Source organism: Vipera ursinii (genome assembly GCF_947247035.1).
Source record: "Vipera ursinii genome assembly, chromosome: 1".
Taxonomy (NCBI): domain Eukaryota; kingdom Metazoa; phylum Chordata; class Lepidosauria; order Squamata; family Viperidae; genus Vipera; species Vipera ursinii.
The window spans coordinates 337159730-337172978 of record NC_139512.1 but is presented as its reverse complement, the minus strand read 5'-3'; the positions used below and the strand labels follow the sequence as shown (position 1 = coordinate 337172978).

General features: G+C 41.4%; 1 protein-coding gene across 2 annotated transcripts in view; it reads left to right on the top strand.

Moving 5' to 3' along the window:
* LIMK1 (LIM domain kinase 1) overlaps positions 1–13249 on the top strand; it is a gene marked incomplete at its 5' end in the record, with an annotated part of 55050 nt that overhangs the window by 34014 nt on the left and 7787 nt on the right. For both annotated transcript variants that reach the window (XM_083376476.1, XM_083376477.1), the window contains 8 exons: positions 963–1154; positions 2358–2463; positions 2586–2752; positions 5456–5639; positions 7488–7574; positions 8015–8146; positions 9091–9150; positions 12319–12384. In XM_083376476.1, the coding sequence (XP_083232602.1) occupies positions 963–1154; positions 2358–2463; positions 2586–2752; positions 5456–5639; positions 7488–7574; positions 8015–8146; positions 9091–9150; positions 12319–12384 (994 nt within the window). The remainder of the gene's footprint in view (positions 1–962; positions 1155–2357; positions 2464–2585; positions 2753–5455; positions 5640–7487; positions 7575–8014; positions 8147–9090; positions 9151–12318; positions 12385–13249) is intronic.

The window sequence follows — 13249 nt, the reverse complement described above, 5'->3', positions numbered from 1 at the left end:
GCAGGTGGGGACCCCAGAGCTGCCTGGAACCTCTGGGGATCCATTAAGCGTCTGGGGCGGTACCATTTAATTGGTTCCAAACACCCACGGCGGGGGGTGGCAAAACGGAAGACCAGCCGCAGGAGATGATGAACTTTGAAAGTTCTAATAATAATTATAAAGAAACTAAACACAGAAAGAAGGGGTAGTAAAGAAAAAAAAGAATAAACAGTATACAGAAAAAGAGAAAAGAAAGAAAAAGAGAAAAATAATTATTCTTATTCATTTTTTCTTTCTTTTCTTTCTTTCTTTTTTTGGGGGGGAGGGTTGCCTCCTTCAGAGGAGACATATTGGTGCTTCCCAGCAAGCTTTTAAAACATTCTTCAGTCAGTTTCCAGTGGTAGCCTTGGGTTTTGGAAATGGATGTCCTTTGTTGTTGTTGTTAGCTGCGAAGTCGTGTCCGACCCATCGCGACCCTATGGACAACATTCCTCCAGGCCTTCCTGTCCTCTACCATCTTCTGGAGTCCATTTAGGCTCACGCCTACTGCTTCTGTGACTCCATCCAGCCACCTCATTCTCTGTCGTCCCCTTCTTCTATTGCCCCCAACCTTTCCCAGCATTAGGCTCTTCTCCAGTGAGTCCTTCCTTCTCATTAGGTGGCCAAAGTATTTGAGTTTTAGCTTCAGGATCTGGCCTTCTAAAGAGCAGTCGGGATTGATCTCCTCTAGGACTGACCGGTTTGATCGCCTTGCAGTCCAAGGGACTCGCAGGAGTCTTCTCCAGCACCAGAGTTCAAAGGCTTCAATTCTTTGGCGCTCAGCCTTTCTTATGGTCCAACTTTCAGTGCCATACATTGCAACTGGGAAGACCATAGCCTTGACTATACGCACTTTTGTTGACAGGGTGATGTCTCTGCTTTTTAGTGTGCTGTCTAGATTTGCCATGGATGTCCTATGTGGTACCTTTTCTTCCCTGCTGCAGTGGGCACTGTTATTACCAGATGGTGGTGACCCCCGTGATGGATCAGCTGCTTCCAGAATCTCCTGGCACCCGGATTCCACACACTGTCACCCTGGTGTCTATTCCAGCATGTTCCGAAAGCAAGCGGGGGTTTTCTGTCTCCATTGACAAGCATGGAAGTTCTGAGCACCCACATACTGTGCGCGTTCGTGAGTGAGTACAGACTACCAGCCATTAGGAAATGTTGTTCCTTCAGAAATTGTAGCCTTCCATATCAGGCTTCTGGAATGTTCTCAATGACAGAGCCTTGGTGGAGCAGTGGGCTAATGCCTCCTTAAGTAACACCAGCTGCCTACAATTAGTGCAGGTTCGCATCCCACCAGGCTCAAGGTTGACTCAGCCTTCCATCCTTCCGAGGTAGGTAAAATGAGGACCCAGATTGTTGGGGGCAATTAAGCTGACTTTGTAATAATGCCGCTTGGGGGGGGTGTGAAAGCCCTAATAAGCAGGCATATACATAGAATGAAGGCTATTGCTAAGCACATTGGTTTGTGCTTAAATTGTAAGCCGCCCTGAGTCTTCGGAGAAGGGCGGGATATAAATGGGATTAAAATAAATAAATAAATAAAATAAAAATAGAGAATATTTACAACAGTTTGGCATTGTAAATCTAGATTTTTAATATTTTGACATCTGAAATTTGACAGGCATTTCTTTTTTACATCTACCTATTCTGAGTCTTATTATCATATTTTTAGTTGGGAGAGGCTTTAAATAAGAATTGTCCTAAACTATCAGATATCAAATATCAGTTACCATTGTATGTTACCAATCAGTCTATAATACAAGTCATATGTTTGCAAGGTGTCTATCCAATACCATAAAAAGTATGTTAGATGGAAATAACTGAGAAATAAGGAATCATTGAATTATTTGTCAAATGCAATTTTCTACTATTAATATCGGATAATTGTATGTTTTCAGGGAATATGTGGTGATATTTGATGTAATCAAACTATCTGCGGAATATCATGAGAATATGAGTGTGGAATTCAGAAAGGAAGGGCAACTGACACAGTAAAAAACTGTGGAGTTGGAGAAACTGTTTAATAAGTTCTGTTCATTTCACAAATCTTTTTCCATATGTGTTGACTGCAATGCCTAGAAGTCTCAAATTGAATGGCTTAGGAGTTGCAGCCCAACACATCTGGAAGACATCTGGCTGAAGAATGTGGGTCTACACCATGTTGATTGATTGTAAGAGGAGGGTGATGGAATCCAAGTGCTTTGATCCCTCTCCTCTAGTTTTCAGAGAAAGCTCTAGCATGCTATTGCTTTCCTGAGGCTTAGTTTGGGAGATTTATGCCAGGACAGAGTAACTTAAGACTCCTTTGCTGCCCTCTTCTGTATCCTTAGATTAGACCCAGGCTGCATAAGCCCCGATATGAAGAATTCCATCCATGTTGGTGACCGCATTCTGGAAATTAATGGCACGCCAATCCGTCATGTCCCACTGGATGAGGTGATATTTTTTGTCAGTAGTGAATCAATCATCCTCTTCTCATTTTTTGTTTCCACAATGTGGCCCCATGCCTGTCAGGATGTAGCGCGTCTCTTCTCAGCCTGCCTTCTCTATCTCTACAGATCGATCTTCTGATCCAAGAGACCAGTCGCCTGCTGCAGCTCACCATTGAACACGACCCTCATGAGATAATCGAAAGCAGCCCTCTTTCAGAGCTGCGCAGTCCCCTCCATTCGCCCAGCCACACACCTTGCCCAGACCCTTCAGCCATTCGCCAACGCTCTGTCATGTAAGGATTGAGTAGAAGATGGCTCTCTGAAGTTGATTCCCCCCCTCCTCCAGAGAAGAGTTTTTGCTCTCATGCTATAGAAATGCAACTAGAAAAGAGCTGGTGTGCTCTTCCCCTAGTCTAGTGCCCTGAAGATTGTGTTGGGAAGGGGCTTAGAGCAGGGCTTTTCAACCAGTGGTACAGGTACCACCTGTGGTACATTGACACCTGGCAGGTGGTACGCGACCATCCTAGAAAATTTGGTAGTGGGAGAGGGAAATGAGCTGAACCAGTGGCAGCACCACAGAAGACTGAGGGAGAGACGGCTGGAGCTGCAGGGCTGTCAGGGCTCAGCGGAAGCGCCAGGATCAGCGCCAGGCTCCAGTTGAAGCTTGGCACTGATCCTGGCACTTCTGAGCCCAGAAGGCAGGTGTCTTGCTCGGCTGTGGCTTGGGGGGCACTTTTTTCAGTCACTAAGCAAACTGTTGTAAGTTGAGGACTACCTGTACTTCATCACTTTTTTCCTTTTTTTTTTTGGGTCATCAAGTTGCTTGGAGACTGGTGGTACTCGGATGTTGCCATATCCTAAAAGTGGTACAATGGGTGAAAAGGTTGAAAAGCCCTGGCTTAGAGTTCACAAAGTTCCCAGCCAGGTTGGCAATTGGCCACCTACAAGGTATCAGGTTAAGAAAGGCCACCATGCAATTGCAAATGTAGAGGCAAGTAGAAAAGGAGCCACTATAAACAGAATCTCTGGCAAACCCAAAGATGGTGCCTTCTTGGCCAACGTCCATTTCTATTTTTCCAGCCTCATGCTGGTTTTATTTACACATTGCCCTTTATATACTTACTGAATTAAGTTATTTCCTGGGCTAATACAATACACCAGACTGAAAGGAATTAAATGGACTTGGGGTGTATAACACTTTATGCCATAAAAAACCCCTACCAAGATTAACTGAATTTAGTGTATTTCTGATACAACTGCTTAGAGAACTGGATAAGTGTATTATTCATGCACTGTCCGCCTCTGCTTAATAATTTACAATTCCATCTGTTTGTGAGCAACACACTCTAGGAAATGTGTTCTTCCAACGTATGTCAGGTTCCTCCTTGTAAGCTCCTTTGCATGCATGCATTTTCTAGGATTCTTGAATATATTTTGAGTAAAGATATTTTGAGCAAAGAGAAACTTTAGTAAAGATATTTTACATTTGTTATATAGTTATAGTTATATCTTAGCAGAGGTCAACAGATCTCAAGAGTACAAGAGAATATAGGGTTTAGGGTTTCCTGCCTGAGCAGGGGGTTGGACTAAACCAGTTTTAGGCAACCTTGGCTCGTGGACTTCAACTCCCAGAATTCCTGAGCCAGCACAGCTGGCTTAGGAATTCTGGGAGTTGAAGTCCACAAGTCGTAAAAGAACCAAGGTTGCCTACCCCTGGACTAGACTGTCGCTTTATGTGGCCACTATGTGTTGGTGTGCAGTTGTAACCAGTGTTCTCCTCAAGGCAAGGAGAGGAACATTTGTAACTGTCAAAAGACTGGAGTTTTTTTTTCTAAGTTGCAATTTCTTTTTTATTTTCATTGCAACATATTCCATAACACTGCCCCGTGTCTGGCACAGAAGCGTTGCCATTCTGCCTCTGCCTCCCAACCGACTGTTGGATCCAAGAGGCTCCCTTGAGCGTCTGTTAAACACTTGTGGTAGAAGTGTTTATCTTGAAATAATTCTAACTAAATTTAATAAATTGATCTAAATTTAATTCTGGTAATTGGAAAGAAGTCAACTGGCTTCTATTGTTGGTGGCAACCAATTCTTCTGGATGATAACCAGTTTATTATGCGAATGAAGGGAAATACACATGTCCCAGGATAATGTTGCAGGATCCAATCTGGATCAAAAAGTTCCTTGACGATGGGCTCCAGCATGAGTCCAAAAGCTCGGAAGACTAAACCTCTGGTCCCAGTGATCGAACCAGATTGGATCCTGCAGTTTATTATGGTTTGGACCATGCAACAAACTGGTTTCTTTACATAAGGTAAATCTGATTCCATGCTGGAAGAAATGAGGGAACCTGTGAGTCCAAGAGGTGTGTGCCTTGTCAAGACCTCTTGAGTAACAGAACATCAGGAATAAGGTTCCTGAACAACAAGAGCAGAGCATCCTTAATAGAGACACAGATTCTACTCCTATGAAAATGGCCATTTTGTAATGTTTTACTAATCCAAAAAAGATGAGGGTACATTGCAAGCTGTGTTATCCTAATTAAACTGGAATTAAGGGCAAACAGGAAGTTGTTCAAGAAGAAAGGTTCAGTTTCCTCCTGAACCTAGAGAAAGTAACAGAATAACAGAGTTGGAGGTCTTCTAGTCCAACCTCCTGCTCAGGCGGAAAGCTCTATACCATTTCAGACAAATGGTTGTCCAATCTCTTCTTTAAAACTTCCAGTGTTGGAGCATTCACAAGTTCTGGAGGGAAGTTGTCCCACTGATGAATTGTTCTAACTGTCAGGAAGTTTCTCCTTAATTCTAGGTTGCTTCTCTCCTTGATTAGTTTCCATCCATTACTTCTTGTCCTGCCTTCGGGTGCTTTGGAGAATAGCTTGACTCCCTCTTCTTTGTGGCAGCCCCTTAGATTTTGGAACACTGCTATATTGTTCTTTTGTGAAAAGAGCATGCCTGATGTGTACTTGAAAAGAACATTTCTCTTCTTCCATACAGGAGGAGCTGTAGCATTGATAAATCACCTTGTTCTAGCTCTCTGGGCTCCCCCTCCTCCCAGAGGAAAGATATTGGTCGCTCAGAATCACTGCGTGTTGTCTCCCGTCTTCATCGCATCTTCCGCCCCTCGGATCTCATTCATGGCGAGGTGTTGGGCAAGGGCTGCTTCGGGCAGGCCATTAAGGTACAAGCATGGTATCAGAACAGCATTTTATTGGGAATGTAATAAGGCTACATTTTGTACAAGGCCCTTTACTTACAAAGTTTTGGGGGAAAGTAGTAGACTTTATACTGTAAATATGATTGTGTGACAAAAGATAAAATGTTCAGACAATTATATTCTTTTGAATTACAGCGCATGCCAAGTACTTGGAATATGGCAAGTGGACAATGTAAATGGATTCCCTGTGTCCTTACTATGGCCAAAAGACTGATATTTGGACATTGGAAAGAGAAACATATAGTTCCATTTACTCAATGGATTGAGGACTGATTACACTTGCCACCTATGAGCGGATTGCCTACAAATGGACAAATATAATAAAATATGAAACTCATTTAAACTAAATACAACAAGTTTAAATATATAGTTATAGATACGTATTAGAAATGTATATATTTTTGAATAATAATTGCATTGTTGTTCATTAAGTCATGTCCAACTCTTCATGACCCCATGGACCACAGCACTCCAGGCTCTCCTGTTCTCCACTGTCTCCCAGAGTTTGCCCAATTTCATGTTCATTGCGTCAATGACACTATCTAACCATCTCATCCTCTGCTGACCCCTTCTCCTTTGGCCTTCAGTCTTACCAAGCATCAGGGTCTTTTCCAATGAGTATTTGGGCTTTAGCTTCAGCATGTGTCCTCCCAAAGAACAGTCAGGATTGATTTCCTTAATAATTGCATACAGTACATTGATAACTATATGTGGGTAGTCCTCGATTTATGTGAGATGCTGCAACAGTTGTAAGTGTGAGGACAGGTCATAAATAACTTTTTTCAGTGCTGTTGTAATTTTTAATGGTCATTAAATGATTGGTTGTAAGTTGAAGACTACCTGTATAGAATTGTAAGTGTTAAAATTGTTATGATACCTTGTGCCCCTTTCTATCAGCTGGATCTAGATTAGGGCTTGACCCAGCCAGCCTGCTGATGGACGTTCTATGTTGCACATTCATTGTTCAGTGGCTAAGACTCTAAACATCTGACTGAGGAGGACATTGGACTAGCACAGGGGTGTCAAACTCAATTTCATTGAGGGCCACATCAGCATTGCAGTTGCCCTCAGGGGGCCGGGTGGGTATGGCCAGGGTGGGCATGGCCTACCCTATTGCATTATTTTAGCTTCTCCTCGGGACGCGGTGGCTCAGTGGGTTAGGACGCTGAGCTTGTCGATCAGAAGGTTGGCAGTTTGGCGGGTCGAATCCTGAGTGCCGCATAACAGAGTGAGCGCCTGTTACTCGTCCCAGCTTCTGCCAACCTAGAAGTTCGAAAGCACGTAAAACTGCAAGTAGAAAAATAGGGACCACTACAGTGGGAAGGTAACAGTGTTCCATGCACCTTTGGTGTCTAGTCATGCCGGCCACATGACCACAGAGACATCGACAAGCATTGGCTCTTTGGCTTTGAAACGGTGTTGAGCACCGGCCCCCAGAGTTGGAAACGACTAGCACACATGTGCGGGGAAACCTTTACCTTTACCTTTTAGCTTCTCCTAGAAAATTGAAAATGAAATTTGATCTATGCATAAACAAAATGCTAGTGTCTTCTAAGGTAATCCTCAGTGTGCCTCTCCTCTCTGCCTTTATCTTAGAGAGAACTAGGGCAGGTCAATTCTGTGACACTTCTTCACATTCCATTCCTCCATTGGACTTGTATTTCATCTATCAGACCACTGCAGCTCTTCTTCCTGTCTCTCAAGATTATTTTTAGAGTACATTATAGTGACCCCTAGGATCCCTTGTAACTGTATGATTCCAAATGTTTCCTCTTCATTAAAGTCCTAAATGCCATCTGCTTTCTTTATCAGGTGACACACCGGGAGACTGGAGAAGTGATGGTCATGAAGGAACTTATCCGTTTTGATGAGGAGACCCAAAGGACGTTTCTTAAAGAGGTTAGTTACCCCAGCTTAGTTCAGTGTCTATAGAACTTTCCTTTCTGTTGATTTTCTACTAGTATCATTTACATTTTTGTTCTTTACTCCCCACATGAAATGTTGCTTAATTTAAATCTGTGTATCTCTTCTTTAATCTGTATGGTAATCCCTAGTGTTTTGAGACAGCAAGCAAGGATTTCTGATTTCTTTATGTCTCATTTAGAGCATATGCTGTTCTAGGAAAAGCTTTTCCTTCATAATATTTGCCACAATCTTTCATTCTGTGATGTCCCCGAAGTTTAAGTAGTTGCTACAGGGCTTACGGACAAACAGGTAGTAGCCCAATATGCTATAAAATTGCCAAACTTTTCCTGATGTTGTATGCCCTCTGGTTTCCTGTCAACACCAAGAGATTTTGAGAAATGCAGGATTAACTGTCTTGTGTTTTTGTTCCTTAGGTGAAGGTAATGCGCTGCCTGGAACACCCCAATGTGCTGAGGTTCATTGGAGTCCTCTACAAAGACAAGAGGCTGAACTTCATCACAGAGTACATCAAGGGAGGCACACTTCGTGGGCTCATTAAAAGCATGGTGAGGGCATAGAACCTACATCAGATCTAATGTGAGAATATTGAGCATCTGAGCAGGAGGGAGAGCTGAAGAGACAGTCTGGCTGGGTTCACACACCACAGTAAGCCAGGATTAATAAAACACAATAGATGTTGTGGCCAAGTAACTGTATTGTGACTTAACATCATGGCGTAATTGACACTACATGTTAAAACACTGCTGCTAGAGCACAAACTAATAATATACGCCCTAATAAGCAGGCATATACATAGAATGAAGGCTACTGCTAAGCTTGTAAGCCGCCCTGAGTCTTCAGAGAAGGGCGGGATATAAATGGAATAAAAATAAAAAAAATAAAAAACAAACTGAATTCTAGAGAGTATCAAGTTGCCCACCAAACCCAAAGAGAAATGCATTCCTATGCAGGATCAAAGATTGTGAATCACTCCACAATCAGGAGATCCAAATATCCACAGCACTCAAGTATGTGTTCAGGTTTAAGACAAAGCCTGTTCCTTCTCCACTGTTAAGACCAACTAGACCCAGCCATATAAAAAGGAAGAGAACTACTTTTTCACCGAGGAATCAGGTACAATAGGGATGGTCATAATCAAGTGTGACCAATATTCTCACAATACTATTCCCCAGGTCTAAACTGAACTGAACTGAATGTTCTTAATTAACAGCAAAGATCTCACAATTGCATGTGAACAATCTACTAAGCTTAGTTAATAATACTCTGTTTGGTTAACAATACTCTTTTAGGGTTTTGATTCAAAGTATTGTAGAAACATGTAGTAACCAGCTACAGTATGTTTTATGATTTTAGTCATGAAAAGGAGGCAAAGTTTCTTTCCTGAAGCTCTCTCCATATCCTGATAGAAGTGAGATGCTCCAGGTCTTTTGCCCAGATGGTTTCACCCCAACTTTTCCAGATGTTTCACTCACCAACATTTTTCTTCCAGGATAGTCAGTATCCTTGGAGCCAGCGGGTCAGTTTTGCAAAAGATATCGCTTCAGGGATGGTGAGTGTGAGCATGAATTTGCAGTGGATTAAGCTAGCATTTCTGTGGGGCATTAAGAAAAGATCTTGCAGGAATCATATTAAAATTTCCTTTCTTTCTTATTCACTACCCTTTAAAAAGTATGTGTTCAATTCATGAAGGGTGTTCACCAAATGAAGCCTCCATAACTTGAGGCAACAAATCATGTTACTTGTGAGCTTTCCAGAATAACTTACTGGCCAGTCTTGTAAGCACAATGCTAGATTGTGTGGATTTTTTGAATCTGATTCAGTTGGGTTCATTCTTACTCACTTATGAACAAGGGTGGGTGACACAGATTTGGTTAAAATAAAAAATATGCTCACAATCTGTTTCCTGTGCTTTGCTCCTAGTTTAAAATTTCCACAGCACCATTTAAAAACAGAATGTGAAGATCCACCCCCCTTTAACCATAAATGTCCAGAAACAATCTCTGCAAATTGAGGCAGGGGGTTTCATGTGCAGGCAACCCTTGTCTTACAACTATAATGGAACTTGCCCAAATACTTTCAGTAAGACATTTGATAAAGTAGACCATAACCTACTACTTGATAAGATAGAAAAATGTGGGTTATGCAGCATCATGACCAGATGGATTCATAACTGTCCGACCAACCACATTCAACGTGTAGTCTTCAATGGGACTCATCTACATGGAGGGAAGTATGCAGTGGGGTACCACAAGGCTCTGTTTTAGGCCCAGTACTTTTCAACATCTTCATCAATGATTTGGATGAGGGGATAGATGGGGAATTCATCAGATTTGCAGATGGCACCAAGCTGGCAGGAATAGCTAACACTCCAGAAGATAGGCTTAAGATACAGAAGGATCTTGACCAGTGGTGGGATTCAAATATGTGAACAATCGGTTCTCTGTGTGGATGTTGCTTCTGGAAGTTCATTCTGGGCCTGGGCAACAAAAAATTAGCTACCGGTTCTGCCGAATCGGTGCAAACCAACTGAATCCCACCACTGATCTAGACAGACTTGAACATTGGGCTCTATCTAACAAAATAAAATCCAGTAGTGAAAAAAGTAAAGTTCTATATGTAGGCAAGAAAAATCAAATGCACAGATACAGTATAGGTCAGGGGTGTCAAACTGCCGGCCCATGGGCTGGACGCGTCATGAGAAAACTGCACCCACCCCATTTCCGGCAATGAGGGAAAAGCTCCAATACGTTGCACGACGTCACATGACATTGCGAGTTTGACATGTCTGGTATAGGTTGTAACTGGCTCAGTAGTAGTAACTGTGAGAAGGATCTTGGAGTCCTAGTGGACAATCACTTAAATATCACCCAGCACAGAATCAAGATCACGTGAAGTGTTAACACCCCTTTACAATGCCTTGGTAAGGCCACACTTGGAATGCTGCATCCAGTTTTGGTCGCCACGATGTAAAAAAGATGTTGAGACTCTAGAAAGAGTGCAGAAAAGAGTAAGAAAGATTATCAGGGGACCAGAGGCTAAAACATATAAGGAACAGTTGATGGAATTGGGTATGTCTAGTTAATGAAAAGAAGGACTAGGGGTGACCTGATAGCAGTGTTCCAATGTCTCAGGGGTTGCCAGAAAGAAGAGGGAGTCAAGCTATCCTCCAAAGCACCTGAAGGCAGGAGAAGCAACGGATGGAAAATAATTAGAGAGAAGCAACCTAGAACTAAGGAGAAATTTCCTGACAGAACAATTAATCAGTGGAGCAACTTGCTTCCAGAAGTTGTGGATGCTCTGACACTGGACGTTTTTAAGAAGAGATTGGATAACCATTTGTCTGAAATGGTAAAGGGTTTCCTGCCTGAACAGGGGGTAGAGCTAGAAGACCTCCAAGGTCCCTTCCAACTCTGTTATTCTATTCTGTCATGGTCATAAGTCATGACTGTTATAAAAGAGGTCGTTCACTTGACCAATCTAATTTTACAAACTTTTTTGCGTCGGTTGTTATGTGAATCTGAGGCTGTTGAATGAATGCCGATGAACATCATTAAGCAAACCAATGGTTCACTATGGGAGCAGTTTTGCCAAAAACTGGAAGTGCCAATTTTCAGCAAAATTTTATAAAATGTAATCATGTGCTACAAACGGATGTAAATGTGGTCATGTTGCCAAGTATCTGAAGTTTGATCATATGATCACTGGAATTTTAAATCTGGGTCATAAGTACCCCCAAAGTAAATTGAATTTGTTGTAACTTTGAACTGCTGCTAAGTGACCGGCCATAACTCAAGGACTGCCTGTATGCTACATGATAGATCAAGTTTCATTTCAAATATCAACTTCCTATGAAATGGGAACAGTCTTATTATGTACATTAAGGGTAGGAGCATCTAGCAGTGCTGGATAATAATAATAATAATAATAATAATAATAATAATAATAATAATAATAATAATAATAATAATAATAATAATAATAAGGAGGAGGAGGAGGAGGAGGAGGAAGAAGAAGAAGTTGTTGTTGGAAGGGACCTTGGAGGTCATCTAGTCCAACCCCCTGCTCAGGCAGGAAACCCTAAACCATTTCAGGCAAATGGCTGTCCAGTCTCTTCTTAAAAACTTCCAGTGTTGGAGCATTCACCACTTCTGGAGGCAGGTTGTTCCAATGGTTAATTGTTCTGTCAGGAAGTTTCTCCTTAGTTCTAGGTTGCTTCTCTCCTTGACTAGTTTCCATCCATTGCTTCTTGTTCTGCTATCAGGTGCTTTGGAAAATAGCTTGACTCCCTCTTCTTTGTGGCAGCCCCTGAGATATTGGAACACTGCTATCATGTCACCCCCTCACCCTTTTCTTCATTAAACTACACATACCCAATTCCAGCAACTGTTCCCTATATGTTTTAGCCTCCAGTCCCCCAATCATCTTTGTTGCTCTTCTCTGTACCCTTTCTAGAGTCTCAACATCTTTTTTACATTGTGGTGACCAAAACTGGATGCAGTATTCCAGGTGTGGCCTTACCAAAGCATTGTAAAGTGGTATTAGTACTTCACTCGATCTTGATTCTATCCCTCTGTTAATGCAGCCTAGCACTGTGTTGGCTTTTTTGGCAGCTGCAGCACACTGCTGGCTCATATTTAACCATATCCTTTTTAAAAAGAAAAGAGTTATGGAAGAATAACAAAATTTCTAACTCTTCTGTTCTCATTTCTTTTTATAGGCTTATCTCCATTCTATGAATATCATTCACAGGGACCTCAATACACATAACTGCCTTGTGCGAGAAGTAAGCTAGCACTGGTCAAATTTTTAATTCATTCATTCATTTAAGGTTTATTTATATTATGTGCTTTGCTAAGTTTTTTTTTATTTTTAAAAAAATAATTTTAAAAGCAAGGAGAAAATATTGCGTTTTGAGAAGGTAAGTTATGAAGAGTATTCTTAATTTTTAAGAACATCTTAAAAACAACAAATGAAGGAGAGGATTATTATAGGTCTTGAATGTAACAATCTCTGATTTGTGAAAATATATAACATTTTAAGATGCAGGATCGTAGAAACCTGCCTCTGTTTTCAGATTGTACTTTGTTCCAAATCTCTGCTTTGTTTCAGATTACTGTGTGAATAGAAAGTGAGAACTTGGAACTAGTAGCCAAGTTCAGGTTTGTTTCCCTCTATTGTCTCCTACACTTTTAACAAATTAACAGGTAGTTTTCTCAGGGGTAGGCAGAAGTTAATCCAAGATTGATTTGTTGTTTATTTTCCTGAAAACTGAAAGAGGGAATTATATATAAAATTACAGTATCATAGAGTTGGAAAAAGCCATTTTAAGCTATTGTTTTTCAACTTTGGCAACTTTAAGGTATATGGATTTCAACTCCCGGAGTTCTCCAGCCAGTACCAAAGAACCAAGGTTGAGAAATCCCAATAGCCTAACCAATTTAGGCTATTCAACCCTATTCAGCCTAAATCCATGTCCACTGCTAGAATCCATATTAAAGTATTTCAGAAAGATGGCTGTCCAATCTTGCTTGAATGCATTCAGTAAAAAAAATATCTACTGCTCTTTTCATTAATTGCATCCACTATCAAACTTCTCTTAATATTAAAAAAAACTTTTTGTAACATTTAAATGAGAATTTGCCCCATCA